The sequence below is a fragment of the Durio zibethinus genome, chromosome 11, assembly GCF_047325235.1.
Source record: "Durio zibethinus cultivar Kanyao isolate XHJ-2024 chromosome 11, ASM4732523v1, whole genome shotgun sequence".
Lineage (NCBI taxonomy): Eukaryota > Viridiplantae > Streptophyta > Magnoliopsida > Malvales > Malvaceae > Durio > Durio zibethinus.
In genome coordinates, this window is record NC_143172.1 from 22774586 (window position 1) to 22795458 (window position 20873).

The 20873-nt window shown below is 28.7% G+C and overlaps 3 protein-coding genes across 4 annotated transcripts; 1 reads left to right on the forward strand and 2 right to left on the reverse strand.

Annotated features, from left to right (window-relative positions):
• Window positions 1-3335: 3335 nt before the first annotated feature.
• LOC111290363 (uncharacterized) lies at window positions 3336-4539 on the forward strand. The gene is made up of 2 exons (XM_022881644.2): window positions 3336-4262; window positions 4343-4539. The coding sequence occupies exon 1, from the start codon at window positions 3580-3582 to the stop codon at window positions 4225-4227; it is 648 nt and encodes a 215-aa protein (XP_022737379.2). The 5' UTR covers window positions 3336-3579; the 3' UTR covers window positions 4228-4262; window positions 4343-4539.
• A 1016-nt stretch (window positions 4540-5555) lies between these two features.
• On the reverse strand, window positions 5556-10963 carry RDR2 (RNA-dependent RNA polymerase 2). Its single transcript, XM_022882589.2, has 4 exons — window positions 10208-10963; window positions 7161-9064; window positions 6719-6869; window positions 5556-6617 (listed from the first exon to the last, which is right to left on the reverse strand). Exons 1-4 carry the CDS (start codon window positions 10745-10747, stop codon window positions 5760-5762), a joined length of 3453 nt encoding a protein of 1150 aa, XP_022738324.2. The 5' UTR covers window positions 10748-10963; the 3' UTR covers window positions 5556-5759.
• A 7710-nt stretch (window positions 10964-18673) lies between these two features.
• On the reverse strand, window positions 18674-20563 carry LOC111290747 (RING-H2 finger protein ATL46-like). 2 transcript variants are annotated; one of them, XM_022882199.2, is made up of 2 exons: window positions 20167-20563; window positions 18674-20029 (listed from the first exon to the last, which is right to left on the reverse strand). In XM_022882199.2, exon 2 carries the CDS (start codon window positions 19872-19874, stop codon window positions 18783-18785), a length of 1092 nt encoding a protein of 363 aa, XP_022737934.2. In that variant the 5' UTR covers window positions 19875-20029; window positions 20167-20563; the 3' UTR covers window positions 18674-18782. The 2 variants fall into 2 exon arrangements, with proteins under 2 accessions (XP_022737934.2, XP_022737935.2); XM_022882200.2 differs by having other exon boundaries at window positions 18674-19608; window positions 20167-20562.
• Between the last annotated feature and the right edge of the window lie 310 nt (window positions 20564-20873).

Consider the following 20873-nt stretch of genomic DNA (forward strand, 5'->3'; position numbering starts at 1 on the left):
CAGAAAATTTTTCACTTTATTTTCAGAACTTAAAAACCTCACGAATATCTATCCAATATTTGAACCCTAAACCATTACGTAAATTTCCATAATACATAAAAAATAATCAAACAATTATTTTATTCTTAATCAGAACAAAAAGGCCTAAAACCTCCATTACCCAAACTAACATATCAAACTAAAAAAGTTCACAGCGGCCATAAAAACATAAACCAACAACAAACAGCCAAATACAGTAACCACAATTTTAAAAAATTTAAAAAAAAAAAAACACACAAAAAATGAAAATCACAAAAAATAAGGTAAGGAGGGTTTCGGTTTTGGGGCGCTTTAGGACGCTTTGGGATTTGATTTTTTGAGGAGAGAAAGGCCATGGAAGAAGGAAAAACATACTAAGAGGCGGTTGTGTTTGGAGCCGTGAAAGCGGGGTTTTTTAGAGGTTGGAAACCGTAGGCCTTTTTGGTAGATCTAGATCTTTTGGGTTGTTTTTTAAGGAATCCGTTTGGTTAGAAGTGTTTAAGACGTTTAGGGTAAGATTTGGATGATTTTTGGTGACATGTCGATGCTGATGAATGACTGTTGGAGAGAATTTTGAGAGAGTAAACATAATTAGAGAGTGAAAAAAAAAAAAAAAAAACCATAAAAAGATTTGTTATTTGTCAAGATGTTAAACACACCGATTTAAGAAAAAATATTAAAAATCATCTAGGCGAGGGTTCAATTCCCATCATGCCCCCCCCCTTGTACGGGCATTAATTCCCTTTGAAACCAAATATATATATATATATATATACACATTTATAATTCAAATAAATTAAATTATTTTTTACTTAATCCCAATCATAACGGGATATCCTTTCTAATAAATTCTTAAAACTGATTTTAAGCCAAAAACATTAATAATTTAATATATCAAATGTTGAAGCGGTAAGGTCCACCCAGGATGGTCCATAGATGACAACCCAAAATTACACTCCAAGTTAACTCTTATCATATCAATAAAATGAAGCATTATTAACATAATACTAACTCCTTTTAACCAAACATCATCAATTATATCTTATATCACTCAAAAAGAAGAAATTCCTCATTGTCATGTAAGCCTCCAGGGATGGATCCAGGATTTTTATTCAGTAGGGACAAATTTATTATATAAGATATTTACTTAAAATTTTTTATTTAATATAAAGGTAATGTTTTCTAAATGTAAAACATAATTTTAATAAAAAAAAAACTTGAAATATTTTTTATATTATCAAATATATAAAAAGTTTAAATAGAAATTAACACAAAAATGACAAAATTTTATAATATTAAATGCATCAAAAATTTAAATATCAAATAAACACAAACACATAATATTATCATTTTTCAAATGAAAATAGTACTATATAATTGAGTTAAATAATTTTCATAAGTAGAAAATTTAGGATTTTTTTGACTGTCAATATTGAAAGATATATAATTTTATTTAATTTCGGATAATTTCTTTTAAAATTTACTTTTTCTTACTAATGATATTTGTCTTTAACTAACTTAAATCAAATATTAATTTAATTTCTCTATAGTTTTTAAGACATAAGATAAGATATAAAAATAAAAAATAGGACCAACCACAAGCTACTTTTATATATATTTTAACTTTTTTAATAATTTTAAAATTGATACTATTTTTTTCTAAATTTTAAATTTTATTAGATTATATCTCTACAATTTTGTTAGGTTACATCTCTACAACATTATTTTACATCAAATATATATTATTATAAATTTTAAATAATGTTAAAAAAAACACATTTATCACTTTATCAATATAAAAGAAAATCAAGAGAATAAAGTATTTTGATACTTTAAAAATAAATTTTTGTATCATGAGTATTTTGTCGTAGTTTCATTTTACTTATTATCTATATTTTATTATACAAGATTAGTTTAGCTTTAATTTGCACTTTTTTTATCTTTTACAAATATTTTATTATTTTATGTTTGACTTGGACACTTTTACAATAATATAATTATATTTCACATAAGTAAAAAAAAAAAATGAAGTTTATAAATAAAAAGAGAGGAGAATAGATAGATATGGGCAAAAAAGAAAAAAATAATATTAGATTGTGGTTTAAGTTAGCTAGAATGAGACTTACATAAAATAATTATTTGTAAGCCAAAATTTGTTAATAGTTTCATATAATACTTTATTTTCATTTGAAATGAGTCAATTTTTTTTTTACTAAAGTATATCTTTACTTTATAATATTTTCAAATCCTTTTCTTTTATTTTATTTTTTCAATTTAGTGGGGGTAAAATGTAAACGTATTAAAACTTTTGTTTAATATCATGATATATTTAAAAAGGTTATATGATTTCAATGGGAGCAGTTGCTCCCATTGCCTCGACTATAAATTCGTTCCTGTAAATCTCCATTTGTTTTATAGAAAATAATTTTTGAAAAATATTTACATTTTTTGAATTAAAAGAAATTTTTTATTATTTAAAAGAGTTAATAAAAAATATTTTTCTTTATTTGGTTGTTTTATGAAAAATTTATTTTTTTCAAATAACGTTAATATAATTATTTTTGAAAAATAATTGTGATAAATATCTATATTTTTTGAATTAAAAGATATTTTTTATTGTTTAAAAGAGTTAACGAAAAGTATTTTTCGTTGTTTGGTTGTTTCATGAAAAATCTAATTTTTTTCAAATAACATTAATATAACTATTAAAATATTAAAAATTATTTATTATTAAAATATATTTAAATTATTTATTATTAAAATTATTAATATTAAAAAATAATTATATTTTAATAATAATATTTAATATTAAAATAATATGTTAATATAAAAATACTTAACATAAAACTATTTATTATTCTTTATATTATTTATTAATATATTATAATATTAATTATTAATATATTATTTAATAGTATATTATTTATTAATAATTTATTATTTATTCATATATTATTATTTATTTATTTATTAAATTAATAATATTTATTATATTATTATTTATTAAAATAATATTATTTATAATATATGATTTATTATATAATATTATTTATTAATAATATATTATTTATTAATATAATACTATCTATAAGTAAAATTATATTAAAAAATATTAATAAATAGTTCTACTCACACTTTTTTTTTTTTGAAAAAATGTATTTTTTTTCAAATTCATAAGATAATTTTTTAAAAAATAACTTTATTTTTTATTAAGCATTAAATTATTTTTTCCTTGATCGATTAATTTTTTATTAAATAAATATCGAAAATACAAAAATTAGTTTTTAAAAATCATTTTTTACAATGCAGACAGAGCCTAAATGTTCCCTTCGACTGGACGAGTTGCTGGCGTATCTCCTTACATGGGACCCTTCCGTCATTATCATCCTTAATCAATCATGATTTATTTTAATCAAAAACAATTAGGAGAAAGAAAACTCCATCAGGATTTAGATTTCCCACCCAATCCTGTTCCTCCATCCTTCGCCTGCTGCGGCCGATGCACCGAATCAAAACCATAACGGCTCAAATTGGAGGACGACTTTACCAAAACACCCTTTCATGCTGTATCAGTCAAGCCTCTTCTCAATTGTTTCCCTTATTTATAAGTCTCTCTCTTTCTTCTCACAGAGGACACAAAGGCAAGAGAAAGAGAGAGAGAGAGAGAAAGAGTTAGGTTTTCGATCTGTGATGGCGGCGCAAAGAGATGTAGAGCCAACAATATTCGAAGAAACGACGTCGAATTCCCTTCTACGAAAAACTCGTTGCTGCTTCTGTTTTCCTTGCTTCAGCTCCCGTCGCAAGCCTTCCGTCGGATTAGCCTTCTGGGAACAGATACGTACGGCCCAGGTGTTATCCAAAACCAGCTTGTGGGCCCGAAGTGTTAGAGCCTTCCAGAAGGTCCGTAAATGGTCCGAGCTCGTTGCCGGTCCCCGGTGGAAGACATTTATCAGAAGATTCAACCGAAATAAAAGCGGAAGCGGCGTCGTCTCTTGTAATAGGCATGGTAAATTTCATTACGATCCATTGAGTTATGCTTTAAATTTCGATGAAGGCCCGGGGCAGAACGGTAACTTCGAAGACGATGTTGAGTATGGTGGCTTTCGGGCTTTGTCGACCCGGTACGCTTCGGTTTCCGGTTCGGAGAAAATGGCCTTGGCTTCGAAGACGACTTCGGAGGTTCAGAAGGATGTGGCGGTTTTCGCGTGAAAAAAAGGATTTCCGTGACCCGTGAGCTTGACTCGGTGACGTCAGCACGGCTTGTTCGTTACTTTTTATTTTTGTTGGTTTTTTTTTTTTTTTAATTAAGTATTATTTATAATAGGAGTGGGGGTGATAGTGGCGGACGAAGAAGATGAGGGTGAAGCGGGTGGTGGGATTTTTTTTTTTATGATTTTGTATTATTCTTTTTGGGATTTCTTGTACTATATTATATATAAAATCAGGTTAATGATGTGTACATATTGATTGATTTAGTGGAATAACAACAATAATAATGCGAATAAAGTTTTCTTTGATGGACATGTCACTTCTTTTTTTTTTTTTTTTGTGCTACAATATTTATCTTTTTTTATTATAAAAATAATTTTTCATTTTTTCTTGTCATTAAAATAAGTATCGTTGTCTTTTTTAATACTCTAAATTTAGAATAAGGATTGACTATTGAAGGTATGCAAACCTTTTGTAGTGTTAGTATTTTAATTCAATCATTGGTCTAACAAACAAATTTGACATACTTTTCCACAAAGCATTCTTTTGTACCAAAAATTCTTTGTTCCTTTGAACAACAATCATTATTACACAAAAATATTATCTATCTTTGAACAACCAATCTTCAAGCCAATTGCCTTTCTAAGGGAAAACCTCAACGTGAGTTTGAATTTTGATTAAGAAGGATTGAGTTTTTATTAGATAATAGAGAACTAACTCTTATTAGAATTAATTACATTTTTTTATACTTTAATTTTGACAAAATATATAATTTGATATTTAAAAATTAATATATAATTTTTTTAAAAAAAATTTTAAATAATATATCATGTTAATTAAAAATTCTAACATCTTAACTTAATTTATTTATATAACATTTAACCAAGATAATTGTGCCTTATATGTATCATGTGTTAGATAAAAAATGCTAAATATTTTATGAAAATTTTACATGGATGTTACATTCATTAATTTGTTCGATTTTGGATAAAATTTTCTATGTCCAAGTTAAAAAAAAAAAAAATATTTTTAATTAATGTTGAAAAGAATGTTAATAATTTTTAATAATATACACATAATTTGATAATATCTATATAAACATATATATATATTTATATAATGATAACATCGTTCCAATAACATAAACTAATTGAGTTAATTTAAATTAATACAATAAATAATATAAAAAAGTACATATTTTAAAGATACTCCTTTGCACATTTTTCAAAAATTAAACGCCAAATATTCAGTCACCTCTTCTTGTTATATAACTCAAAAATCTTTGCATACCAAAATAAAAAAGTTGAAGCCAAGTAGCCAACTGAAGATAGGGGTGAAAAACCGACCATTGCTTGAGATTAGTCAAACAAATGTAGCACAATTCTAACCAGATTAGTCAGACAGACAGCAGTTTAGTTAAACACTCTCCACCATCCCCCCAAAACTTATATAAAGTTGGTCACCAGTAATTGGGGGTTAATCATCGAACTTACATTACGAGAAGATAACAATTAATAATTATTTATGTCTGATCAAGTCTCCATGGATTCATCACGAGTAGGAGTATGCCTTCTTGGGGACTTAACATAGACATTACTGAAAGCCGGTTGGTTTCTCTGAATTTCTCTGCTATTCAGAAACTTATTCCGAGACTTTACCTTAAGTAAAATGTCTCCGACAATCCATGGAAAGCTCAAGGAATTCATGCTTTCCTGGAAGTAATTTGGGTGGTAAGTCACGTGATACCATGCAGAGGCAAGTCTCTGATGCTCCTCAGCCTTGCAGCTATTCTTAAACCATTCTTTAGCTTCTCTCTGTAGGTTCTTGAGGGACAGAACAATTCGTTCCTTCATATCTGCGTATCTCCTGTTGTCTCGCTTCAAAAACATTGCCTTTTTCTGTATATTACCTGTCAGGATCTCATCCTCGCTCTCTAACTCATAATAGCTCATCAATAAGCTCATTTTCTCTTCATACATGTCTTTATGAGTCTGTGCAACTGACAGGAATGACTCAAAACCGTTCACTTCAAGGTCACAATCATATGCTGCTTCAGCCATCTTCTTTGACCAAACAAACTTTGACCTTGCTTGCATAGTTGAGTCGATTGTAGCACGGTACAGTTTTCCTAGTACTCCGAGGGAAGCATACATGGGTTTGTCTCCCCTCTGCATGAAGTCTGGAAACTCCTTTGGTTTCAGAGCACGAGGCATCTCAGCTGGTGCTCCTGTCTTCGCAAAATCAACAGCCATAGAGTGAAGAGTAGCCAATGCTAGACAATTTTCACTGCGTGCTTTATCTGGTTCACGATCAGCATGCACCAAATGTGCAGTAGAAATGGCACCCAAAGTATCATTGATCATGTAGTCAACAAAAAACTTTTGAATTTCCTGCAAATTTCAGCCGAAGATGAGGGCAAAAATAAGATCTAACCAAATACAAATCTTTTCCATTTTCATCACATCAGAAATTCAGCTCAGTTTCACATTACCTCCAACGTCACCTCATGGTCCATTATTCGAGGTCTGCTTCCAGTGTAGTCCATTGGGGCGTCAGTTTGACATGGGATGAGATCTTTGTCCCAGCTTATGAAAAACTGGTCCCCGTCAAGATCACCACCTGAGCATTCATTTTGATGAGGCCTGCAAGAACAAATTGTTAGGTGTTAGCCACACCAATATATTTAAGATCCAAAAACATATACAAAGTTAACCACCTCATATTGCTATAACTGGCATCAGATGCAACATTATTGGGACCCAACAAGACGAAAACAAAATCTTATAAGTGGCCTCTTATTGGGAAGCCCTTATGAGCAGAAAATGATACGAACAAACATGAGATTCATAAGGAAGCAACTGTTTCAACCAAGAGGCAGCGACTTTTCCAGGAAGAACAGGAAAATGAGAGTTGACTTAAACTGTGAACTATACCTTTCTCCTTTCTGGGGAAATACAAGACAATCCACGATACCCTTCTCTTCTAGTTGAGCCTCATAAACAGCCTCGAAGACTCTAACATCCCCAGGGTGAAGGCAAGGATTTTTTGTGACAACCACCTTTCCTATCACTATAGCCTTTTCCTCATCCACCTTACGGAAGAAACTTTGGTCTGCACATTCTAGCTCTGCTTTTTTCATTTTTACACAGACATAAACTTGACCATAATTCAAAACACCAGTTTCATCCAAACAACCAATTAAGACCCGTCCCTTTGGAACAAATATCCGGCACCTGCTTTTTAAATCAGATAGCATACTCTCATGATGTGATAGAAGCATCTTTGAGAGGTAAGGTTCCACTTTTGGCTCATAACCTTGAACCAACATTTCCACCAGAATGTTTTTGGAATCAATTCCACCTAAACTCTGTAAGGCATCCAAAGCTGCTTCTCTATTTGTCAGCATTTTTGCCAGCAGACATAATTGTTCCTGTTGCATTGTCTCAAATACTCCATCCTCAATGCCCAAGGTGGACAAGAGAATAATGATTTCTCGATTCAAAAAGCAAGGCATGGACTCACTCCATTTGGTGACATTAAGCATCCTGATTTTTGACTCAAACTTAAGCATGCTACTACGCAGAGATATCTTCCTAAAGGAGTTGCGATCAACAACAACAACACCTTTGTAACCACCATATCTTATTTGAAATGCTGATGGAGTCCAATCCAATCCACATTTCTCAGCAACTTGCCTAGCAAAAGGCAGAGAAATTTTCCCTATACCATCAGAGAAGCAGTAATCAATGCCATCCGAGGTAACTTCAATATCAGGAATAATCTCCACATCCTGCACAGGGACAACAAGAGTTGGCAAAGAAGAACTAAACAATTGACCCATCCTTGCAGCACACTTAGATATACTACGTATCTTCTTGAAGCATCCCATCCATTCTCTAACATCTTCTGCTTTAACCTTGTCGTTAGACGCAAACATCCAGACAGAATTTGATCGAAGCTGACTAGCAGAAAATGCCAGGAACTCAAATTGTTTATCTCCAATAACAATTCCATTCTGAAGAACAGACAATATCCTGTGATATATTTTAGTTCTGAAAGGTCTTGAAAAGATACCTGGCTGAACACTAGTAGAAATGGCATTTACAGAAAGCTTACTCCAATCTTCTTCAACAAAAGTGACTCTCATAAAATCTGAAGCATATTCTGCAAAGTTCTTTACAACACAATTAGATCTTTCAAGCTCAGGACCCAAGCAATAAATTTTTGAAGGTGTAACGAGGGCTCTGTGACAACTCATGACATTATACTTTATTAACCTTTCAAATAAGGATAAAGGAAGACTTTGGAAGTTTCTTTCCAGGACAGATAATTTTGTCTTCACAAAGGACACAGGATTATAGCAAGTGGACTGTAGCTTGTGAAACTTCTGAAGAATCATTACAGCAGTTTCAACAGGCAAAACACTTAGGATATCTAACAGATCTGTGTCTATTGCAGCAATACTAATTTTTTGAGTATGAACAAGGGAATTGAGCAGAAAAAGGATCTCATATGCTAACTTGGGATCTGATGGGCCCTTCACAAGTGGAACAATTTCAGATGCAGACGAGAATTCTTCCCCACCCTCTAAAATTGGACCTTTCATGTCTTCTCTATAACAAGGGAAACATGTAAACATATCCGACATTGATAATCCTGCTTTAAATTCCCAATAAAACGAAGTTGATTGTCCAATTGACTTTATCCTTGAAAAGTCTGTTGTGCGAACCCAAAGAAAGTCAAAATTTTCCTTGCAAAGATGGTATCGATCAGTATTGAATTTTGAAGCTACATTTTGTCCAGATACTTTCTGATATATCCTTGGAGCATACCTGACCTGGAAAAAGTAGTTGTTCAAGTAACATTTTGTAGACCATGACAAAGAAACTGTACTCTGGGCTAAGAACCAATCCACCCGAATGATAATATATAAAAACATGTTAAGTTTAATAGAATTAATAATTTTCCAAATATGTACCCCAGCAGTATATTATACACAACCATTTTGTGTACTATTCCTAGAATGGAATTACTAAATCAGCGAAGCACCAAGGTGAAAACCTCAATGATAGTTCTATAAAATACAATTTTCTTGCAAGGAAAAAGACATTATCAAGCTCATTAAACTGTCAACAGTTCAGCACCCCATGAAAGTTCTTTTAATTTAACTGGCTCTACAAAATGCCTTATAACATTTTTGTCCGCTTGTTCTGATTTGTTGAGGTTCCAGACTCTGACAATTCACAGGTGTTTGGATGTAAATCAAGTGCAAAAATGGAGAGAACACTGAATTTATACTATCATTTAACAAGATTAATCGAGCTTAATTCCATTCAATAGCCAGAGGTTTCGCCTTTGGGGGATCTTCCCTAGTCTATGCACTATAGACCTAAATGCCAAGAACTAGTATAAGATATCTAATGCAGCAATGAACACTTTAAAAAAATAGCTAGATTTTTAATACATATACACATCAATGGCAATTTAAAACAAAGCAATGAAGGATTCATGCTACTTGTTGTTTTAGAAACAAATCACATTCTCTACTACTCCTTGATTTGCATACATGCATCTTGGTCAAGTCAAAGGCCAAGATAAGAAGGAAAAAGAATTAAGGCTTCTAATCACTTATTAATAAAAAAAGGTATCACCAGTTAATATAGCATCCAAATTGGTAACTACGAACAGAACATATCATCTAAAGGGCAGCATATTAGCAAATCAAGAACTATAGCTCAAAAACTTTGAGACAAAGTAAAAAAAGTAGGACGTGAAAGGCATAATAATCACAATTCCCTTCAAGCTCAGTTGCTTCTTTTCTCGAACTATTATTCCTTCAAACAAATCAACATTAAGAGAATGATAGTACCCATAGGTATAAGCTCAAAATTGCTTACTTGACAGGCAAATAATCAACCTTTGAACAAAGTATAACATCAAGGTTTAATTGGTTAGTAATAATGAAGAGGAAAAAGCATACCCTCAAGAGAAGAGCATTGCATGCGGAGCCATTGAAGCAACACCCAACAGTCTCCAAAATATCATCAAACAATACTTCAAGCTTGTAACACTCCCCATTACTCCACACCCAGAACTCTAGTCTCCTTCTCTCAGGCATCATCCACCCTCTCACTCCCTCCCATCGTTCCAACACACGCAAGCAATCATCTTGAACCATAAAACCCACATGGAGAACCCCACCTTCGAGCCTATGATCGGTTCTGACGGGCCTGGGGATGATGTCATCGTAAGTTTCAGAGAGTTTAAGACAATGGGACTTGAAAACGAGAACGTTTTTGAAGGAGAGACACTGCGCTTTGGACTTCGCTTCCAGAGTGGTGAACTGGACTCTGCCGAAACCACGGGACTTCCAGTTGTTGCGGTCTGTTGAGATTTCAATGGCGAAGACGGCGTCAGGTCCGAGCCTGGACTCGAGGAACTCTAAGAGGTCTTTGGCTACGGCGGTTTGGGGTATGTTCGTGATTCGTAAAGTGGGTCTCTCTATCTCCATACCACCCATCACCTCTCTCTATCTACACGGAGGTTTTGTGCAGTTTGGCTTTGGGGTTTTAGTGTTCCGTGAACTGAGAAGGGAGCATCTGTTGCTCTCTTCCGCGGTTTACTTTTTTTTTTTTTTCTTTTCCAATGAAGTTTTGTGAATTTTTATTATAAAAAACAAGTTTTGTGATTTTTATTTTCTTGGGTTTAGGCTTTTTTGAATCGGAGATGGAGTCAAACGCAATTCCCATTAACCAATAGAAAAAGATGAAAAAGGAAGGTTCAAATTATGACAATAGTCTTTATATTTTAACCAAATTTAAAACTTAATTCTTCAATTATAATTTATAAAAATATAATTTTTGTATTATTTTATTTTGATAATATTAATTTAATAATTAATTCTTTAAATTTTTTATTATTAATAATTGATTTAACTGTTAATTTGATGATATAGATATTGATTTTATTGATACGATATTGATTTTGTTGATATAATAATATAAATAATGAAATCAATTGTTAAATAATATAAATAATTCTTATATTTATACAAAATTTAAACATTAATCTATATAATTCATAAAAATTTTATCATCATACAAGTTGAATTTGATAATATTGATCAAATTAACAATGCCATCAATTATTTTTCATTAATTTTGTTAAAATGATTATTGTCTTTTTTAGAAAATCATTTGAAAATTTTAAAAATCTCAAAAAAAATGCAGAAAATGATTTTTAGGTTTTTCTTGAATTTTTAAAAACATTAAATTTATATTTTCAAATATTTTAATTTAAAAAAATTATATTTCTTGGATTTTTTAACAATTGGATTTCAATTTTTAAAAAATAAAAAATTTAATTATTTAGAATTTTTTCTGATTTCAAAAAAATTAATTTTATTTTTTACAATATTTTAATTTATTTAAAAATAATATTTTTAAATTTTTTTGAAAGCCATTTCATTTTTTAAGAAAAACATTGTTAATTTTTAGAATTTTTAAATATTACCAATATATTTTTTAAAAATAATATTTTTCAAATTTTTTTGTTAAAATCAGAATTTTTTATGAAAATTTTAATATGTCTAAAATTTTTTGGAAGTTTTTAGATTTTTTTAAAAATATTAAATTTATTTTTTCAATATTTAATTTTTTTGAAAATCATTTTTTACACAACAAATTAAATATTTTTATTAAATAAAATGTTTAAGATTGAAAAAATACAAAAATTTGAAGCAATAATTTTTTGAAAAAAAATGAAAATATTGAAAAAAATAAATTTAATATTTTCAAAAAATGTAAAAAATTTTGGAATATTAATTTTTTAAAAAAATAAAAATTTGATTTTATTAAAATATTCAAACAATGAATTTTTTAAAAGTTAAAGTATTGAAAAAATTTTAATTTAATATTTTCAAAAATCAATGAATTCAAAAAATTGAAAATTATTTTTTAAAAAGTTAAAATCTGATTCTTTAAAATAAAATAAATATTATTTTTTAAAAAAATTATATTTAATATTTCTTAAAAATCAAGAAAAATTCTAAATAATTCATAAATTTGATTTTTTAATTAAAACTTTATTTTTAAAATTCAAGAAATACAATTTTTAAAAAAAATTAAATTTAATGTTTTAAAAAATCATAAAAACCTAAAAAATCATATTATTAAAAACTTTTTTTATCATTTTTTATTTTTTTTCAGATATTTTCTTTTGAATTTTTTAGAACTTTTTAATTGCCAATGTTTTTATATATAAAAAAAAACTTATATCTCATTATCGTTTATAGAAAGTAGTTGATCACATTAGTACTTATATTAATATTATCATATTTAACTTGTATAAGGACGAGATTTTTGTAAATTATACAAAATGAATTATTATTCAAATTTTGTATGAATATAAAAATTATTTACACAATTTGATAATTGATTTTGTTTATTTATATTGTAATGTCAGCAAGTTAATACTATTCAATAGAGTCAATGCATGCGTTATCAAGTTAATAGCCACGTTAGCATTTTTAAAGACAAAATTTTGATGAAGATAATGTTTAAACTAAAATTATCAAATTAAAATAGTATAAGAATTACATTTATACGAAGTAGAATAGAAGTACCTAATTTCAAATTTGTTTAGAGTACAAGGTCATTATCATAATTTGACCGAAAGGAAAAGAATTAGCTACTAGAATTGAAATTGAGAAAGCTAGACACGTGGCCGAAAGAGAAAAGTATGTGAATATATATATATATATATATATGTATTTGTATAGGTAGAAGAAAATGAAGTTACTTAATTAGTGAGTAATTTTTATAATATTTCTAAATACATTGACAAGAAATTATTTATATGCTTATCTTTAATTTGCTTTAAATTTTTATTCATAAGCGGATCTTCTAAGGAGTTTGAGGGGGTCTTGACCTCCCAAAGTTTTAGAATCCCTTAGTATGTATGTTTTTAATTGATTTCCTTAAATTAAAATTATGAAATTTTTTTATTTTTTATATGCGATCTTTCTATTTAATTTATATATTACAAAGAGTAATTAAAATTATATTATTATTATTTGTCTATTTATTATACCCACCAATCAATGTTTATAAACCCTTAAAATCAATGGATTTATTACAAAGATTAAATTATAATAATTCAAATTTAACAAAAACCAGCTTTATCAATAAGAATCCAAATCTCCAACCAATTATCAAACATTTTTTTAATAAACTACAACTTCTCTTCTCCGCTTAATTCTCCACTTTTAATCTTATTATAGATCTCTTTTTCTTGTTATCTTGCAAGGACAAAAGAGTAATATGAAATTTGTTAGAAAACTATCCTTAACTTATAATTTCAAAGTTTTTATTTTATTTTTTAAAAAATATATTCCATTTTTCCTGTTTTGATGAAAATATATTATTTAACAATTGATTTATTTAAAAAAAAGTTTCTTGTAATTTTAAATAAAATTATTTATATATTTATTTATGAATTGATAAATTATATATATATTTTTTGAATTTTTTTGTTAGTATATGCTTGGATTTTTTTTGTTAGTAAATATTTATAAATGTATTAGGATACATCTTATAAAATATAAGATCAAATATCATATAAGTTGGCCCCCTCAAAACTAAATTTTAAGATTCGTCATTATTTTAATTGTTGATTTTTTATTATTGCATCTAGATATGGTAATTCGTATATAATTATTATATTTATTTCATGTTAAACGTGTGTAAAATATAAAAATTATCATGTCATTATTTATTTTAATACGAGACTAAAAAACATTTTTTTTAATTTTTATCAAATTTATATATAATTTTTTTTAAAATTTTAAATTATATCATTTTTATATTTTTTTAATATATTTTTATGTTATAATCATCGTATTGTGTCTAAAATCATCAAATTGCATCTAAGTGAATTAATATCAATTGATTCATGTGTTGGACATTTATAAATAGTATAGATTAAGATTACTACATTGTACATTCGGAAAATTTTCTATATTGCTTGTGAGTTGTAAATTAGTTAATTTCTTTTTCCTCTTTATGTTAAATTATAGTAGTATCTTATGTTTTAGAAAATTTTTTTGTTTAATAACTTATTTTCGCTTAAAAATTTTAGGATATATAAATTTAGATGTTCACTTTTTTGATAGTTGCTAGACAGATTGTTTGAATATAGTTGATTAGGTCTAAATTTGAATTTCATTTGTCAATTGAGGAACAATGATGTAATAAATTTTTAATAAGCATGGAAGTGTTTAATGGATCATGCTAGCTACACAAATATAACCTATTTAAATATTCGTCCATATGTTAGTGGATCATATTGATTCACTATTATATTTTAACATACCGCATTGGCACGTCATAAAAGTTAAGAGAATGGTCCAGCATGTCACACGGCTCATAATCTTCACGGGTTATGGGCTATGTGCCATGTTAGGTACAACATTATTTTTCATGTTGAGATTGGCCAAGTATAGACCCATTAATATTTTTTAAAAATTTTAGTTATTTTTTTTAAAATTTCATGTATTATTATAAAAAATAACATCATGGAGATAATAAACATAAAATGAAATAAAAGAGACGTATAATTTATGTGATTCAACAAAATATCTACATCTATAAAGATGAATAATAGAACTACTAAATCAAGATATTGAAATTACAATTCTAATATTTAAAAAAAAAAAAACGTACACATCAACTATCAAATGCCTAGTAATACACATATAACTAAAGTTTTGCTAACTAGTCTAATAAAGTAAGTGAAATTTTAAAGGAAAATTTTGCTAAACTATATATTAAATTTTTTTTATAATATGATCTAATAGTATTTTTTGAAACTATTTTATGATTAGATAGTATACTAATTCTAATTAAATTATTAAAACATTCATCATCTACAAAAACTAATAGTTGTTCAAATAGCTTTATAAATTTAGCTAATTGATTATGTCAATTATCTTAAGAAAAAAAAATGCACCTAAAGACCTATTAGGATGTTAATTAAGTATAGTTTATGTGAAATATCTTATATATATATATGTTATAACTTTGAAGATTCTGAACATATAACTTTGAAAAAAATGTTAATTTATTTTTATACACATAAATTTAAATAAATAAAAATAATTCATACATTAAATGGTTCGTAAACTAGTTTGATATAATTTATTTATCAATAATTTAAATATTTAATAAGTAAATTTTTTAATATAATTTTATTATATAAATTATCCAAAAAATAATTTCATTAGAATATAAAAAAAATATTAATACATTTAAAGGTCACAAGCCCATATAAAACACTTATGGGCTAACATGGCATGATACATTTGGGCTTGTATAATGTGTCATGCTAGCTTACGTATCATGTGCTAGTTAATTGATTATGTCAATTATCTTGAGAAAAATAAAATGCGCCTAAAGACCCATTAGGATACTAATTAAGTATAGTTTATGTGGAATCATTTGAAGCAGCAAATGTAGCATGTATTTTTCTTTGTATCTCTTCAGATGACTAGTCTCTTTTAGTTTTACAACTAAAATATTATATATATATATATAGATATATATATATATATGTTATAAGTTTGAAGATTTTGATCATATAACTTTTAAAAGAATGTTAGTTTATTTTTATACACATAAATTTAAATAAGTAAAACAATTCATACATTAAACAATTCATAAATTAGTTTGATATAATTTATCTATCAATAATTTAAATATTTAATAAGTAAATATATTTAATATAATTTTATTATATAAATTATCAAAAAAATAATTTTATTAGAACATAAAAAAATTACATGAATACATTCAAATGCCACAAGCTCATTTAAAATAATTTTAGGCTAACATGACGTAATATAACGTACTGTCCTAGCCTATGTGTCACATATCTTATTGGGTTGTGCCATATTGACCATAAATTTAAAATTTTTTAGCTCACGACAACACACACATATATGTATATCATGTTTGACTTAATCTTATTATTTAATTTCATATCTTATTGAATCATATCATCCTATGAATTACTTAATGGATTTACCACTTCTAAATAAACATATATATATATATATATATATCTCTTTTACCTTTACGACACTACAAGTCTTAATTGTCCCTTTATCCAAAAAATCTGTCACATTTTCATTTTTGTTGATAAAAATTTTCAACTTGGACCTCTTATTCTTTAATATTTATTACTAAAAAATATGAAAAATATAATTTAAGTTGTTTTTGAATATTAGTTTACAAAATTTAATTAATTAAAACATTTAAAATAATAGAATTCCAAGTTAAAAAATTTGTACAAGTTGGATAAAAAAAAGTCAATTATGACAATTTAAGCGGGTAAAAAGATTACAAGTTTGATAAATTTTTGGCAGGGAATATTTGATAGATGATTAAGATCGATCATAGACTTCAAGACAACATCTGATGATTTTAGTGTTAAACAAGCTTTAGAAAACGATGGTTTTTTCTTTTTTAATTTTTAATCAACCTTAAAAAGTTTTCATTCTCATATTTACATGGTGAAAAGAAACATTACACTTATAAACTCTTTTAATCCATAATTTTAAAGTATTTACTTTAGTATCATGTCAACTAATAAAAAGGTCAATCCACATGAAGTCTTTTTTTTTTTAAAAAAAAAAATTGTTGTGTGACTGCTCAAGAAATGTGTGATAAAGGGTGGAGATAAATAAATAAAATATTCTCATACAAGTTTCATGGCAACAAAAAAACTAATTAACTTAAATTTTGAAAGGAGAATGTTCAAATAGTTATACTCGTTTACATACAATGATGCAATTTTTATTGGTTGGAATTGGGAATTTTTCATTTTATATAATGAATATTTGATACTAATATAGCTAATAAAACTGGATGACCCTCCCTTATTCAGTTGTTTCGTACCTACGGCATTTGCAAGAACAGCATGCCGAATCATTTCTTTCTCGTTTGTTTTCCTTGCGTAGGCATGCTCTTGTAAATGCACTACGACAACAAGAAATACAATATGCATGATTCTAAATAAATTTTGTTTTGGCTAAATACGTAAGCATTGCTTATTTTCCTGCTATAAAGAAAGAAAACTAAAGTTTTAAGATGGATTAGTGCAAATGAAACTTGGAAGCGATCAACAATCATTTATTGATAGAATATTAAATTTTTAATTTTAAAAATTTCTAAAACAAAAAAAAAAAAATTATATACGAACGGATGTTGGCCCAAATGGCAAATAAAGTTCGCTCTTTTTTTTTGCTTGAGTTCAAATTCAATAAGAAATTATAAAAAAATAATATCTTATAAATTTATTAAATTCGATATAGATAAATTTATTTAAATCGGTCTAAAAAGAATATTTATTAAGTAAAGCTCAAGAACTCCTTATCACTCAATAAAACATGAAAAACATGCTTGCTTCCTAAAATTAAGCGTGAGAAAGTGGAAATTCCAGAGTAGACAGTGAGCAAGAGCTTCAGAATAACAGGTCTGACGTATGCTTCTTAATCCAAATGCAAGGGACATTTTATGGTCAAAGCTATAATAGACTTTTTGGGTAAGAGAGTGACTCATCATCAAATTAAGGTAATTTTGATTATTAAGTTTGAGAAATTATATTAATAATTTAAATTGTATAAACTTTAAAATAAAGTATTTTTATCAATAAATAAAATTATTCTATCTTAACATAAGATAACATGAAATTTTTAATTTAATCATATGCATAATATTATCTTATTTTATCTTATCATAATTTTGTATACTAAATATACCATTAATTTCAGTTATTAGGATTCAAATTTTGACAATAACAAAAATATTAAAAAGAAAGTCCCCATCTGCTCCATCTTCTCTAATGCCTCCCAAAGGATCAAGGAAGATGAGTTTCCCATCAACAACATAGGGTCAAATGAAAGATATTTTGCCCTGTCAGGCTGTCAATCCAGCTCTAGCATTCTCCATTTACAAATCCTTGCTCACAATTTCTATTAGTGTTCAAAGTCGAACGTTTATTGGTAGAACTAGAAGGGTAAGCATTTCACTCAAGCGGGGCATAGTTGCATACAATCCAACTAAACAGGAGGGCTAGACTCAAAAGTCACTGAATAACTGGAAAAACTTTTCCTGATAAGCTTTGGATGGATTTTGCTAACCTGGATTCCAGGATTAAATTCAAGTCCCAACTTCCAAATCACAACTATTAACAGTCACATCAACAAACCAAATTTGCAGATTCAGTGTCAGTAAGGGATAGATGAAGTTGTATAATCAAATTTGTTTGGATAAGAAATTTAGATTGTAGAATGCCTGGGGCTTATGTTCTGGAAAACCAGATTAGTTCTTTTTGCATTTGAACACAAAACATAGGCATCCTCATGAATCAGCTAAAGAAAAAGCAAAACTGTAAATGAAATAGCACTTATATTTGATAAGCATATAAAGGTTGATTGGTGAAAAAACAAATTTTTTTTTTATCTAAAAAATAAAGTGATGAACCTGTATATCATCATTTCATACAGCTTCAGTTCTGTCATTCCTAGGCAAACTTATATTAAGAGATAAATCAGCGTGAGTATCTGAAGAAGCTGGGAATCTGCTCTTCTTAGACCAAAGCCATATCTTAGAAACAGAAAAGCTCTCACCTTTAATTCTCCTGATTCTCTTCTCTTCTGCATCTCCACCAATGGAAGAACTTCCATCTTCTCTTTTCCCTTCCATAACCTTCTCATCTCTAACACCAGGAGACAAAGTCACTTGCAATGAATCACCAACCACATATTGATATGCACCCATTGAGTAACATCTTCTTGCATCCAAATTGGAGCTACTGATCTCTACTTGTAATACTCTTCCTCCACTTTCACCATCATTTATACTTCTGAACTTACCAAGTCTCACTGAGAAGACCCTTTTTTCACTAATATCTTCCGTAGCAGCTGGCTTCTGACTACAAGGAATGCCGATTTCTCCATCACTCTCAACCCCATTTGATATTGCCCTTAGGTACTCACATTGGAACATTGGATTTTCCAATGGAAAGCTGGAGCCAGAAAGGGTTATTCTACAAAGGGGGCATGTAGAATTTGAAAGAAGCCATGTATCTATACAATCAATGTGGAAAGCATGGCTACACATTGGAAGCAATCTGAGCTTGTCATGGTCCGAGAATTCACATAAACAAACAGCACAGTCAAATGGCTCCTTCAATCCCATTATATCTTTGTAGAAGAAAACTGGTAAAGCATCTATGACCGATTGGTCTAGGCCTGAGTCATGTAAACGAAAAAGCTGTTGAAGCTGTCTTTGAAGCCCATGAGACTCTGAGTTTCCAGGGTATCTATTGGATTGATAAATTGGTGAAAAAGATGGTCTCTTTATGAGAAATCTAACTAGCAAATGGAGAAGACCAGCAATGAAGAAGATTACAGCAAAAATTACTATAATCAAAAGAAGAACTGGACTGATTCTGATAGAAGATGATGAAGGGGATGATTCATTGTAGTCAATGTTATAATCAGGAGTTGGGAATGAAGAAAGAGGTGAAACAGGAGGTGGGTACAACATTTGTTTTATTTCATTTGTAATTCTAGACATTTTTAGCATATATGCATGTTCAAAAGTAAATGAAACAAACTCTTTTGTACTCTTTTGGCACAAAAGCAAAACTCTTTGCTATCAATTCCTTTTGAGCAACTCTCCAAAAGATATTCTTCCTTGCAAACTAGGTAGTGTATATTCTATCAGCAGAATTAAGGAAGCTATGCAAAAAAGCAAAAGACTAAATCAGATTCTGCTGTTACTGCTTTTACAAGAAAATTGAAGAGTCAATGTGAAGCAGAACTAGAAAGAAGACGGCTGCTAAGACAAAGAGGTTCAGAAAATGCAGGATACCAACCTGAGAGATGAAGAGTACACATGAAAAACCATTTGATAGAGTCCTTTTGTTTATGATTTTGGTTGGTTGGCTGTTGCTGATGGGTCTTTGTTTAAATTCTATTTGCACCACAAAAGCACAGCTTTTCACTTTGTTTTATACACAAAATAGAACAAGGGGATTAGTGGGTGAGGATTGGTTTGGCTGTGGGGTGGGGTGGGGAGTCCCAGAGGGTAGTAGCAATGGGTAAGTCTAAACATTTCCACATTGAAATTTGAAACAGTGCATGCCCAACTGGTAACCCTTTGTAACAAAAAAAGAATCCCCAAAGACACTGCTTTTAGACCTGTCTAAATGAGGTTTAGAAACCGAATTAAAAAGCAAGTGAAGATAAGAAGGAGAGCACAAGAAAGGTGAGAAATAATTGAAAAGGTCCACCATTAAACCCAACTTTGATTATCCACAGTGGTCAGTGTGACTTCTTTAATGGGAGATTTCATCAGGACTGTACTAAATTATTTCCCTTTAATGATGGCTTTTTTTTGGTGTGATTGCCTGCTAATCACGGCAACCCTCCATCACTCTTGGTCACACACTAAGTTACTTCCACTGTTTAAGACAGTAAAAAAATCTTTAAAGATGATTAAGAAAAGGGTTTTCGGATCTTTTTAACCCCCCTTCTTTATCAACCCACTTTGACGTATCAATCAAATGTCTACCCAAACAAG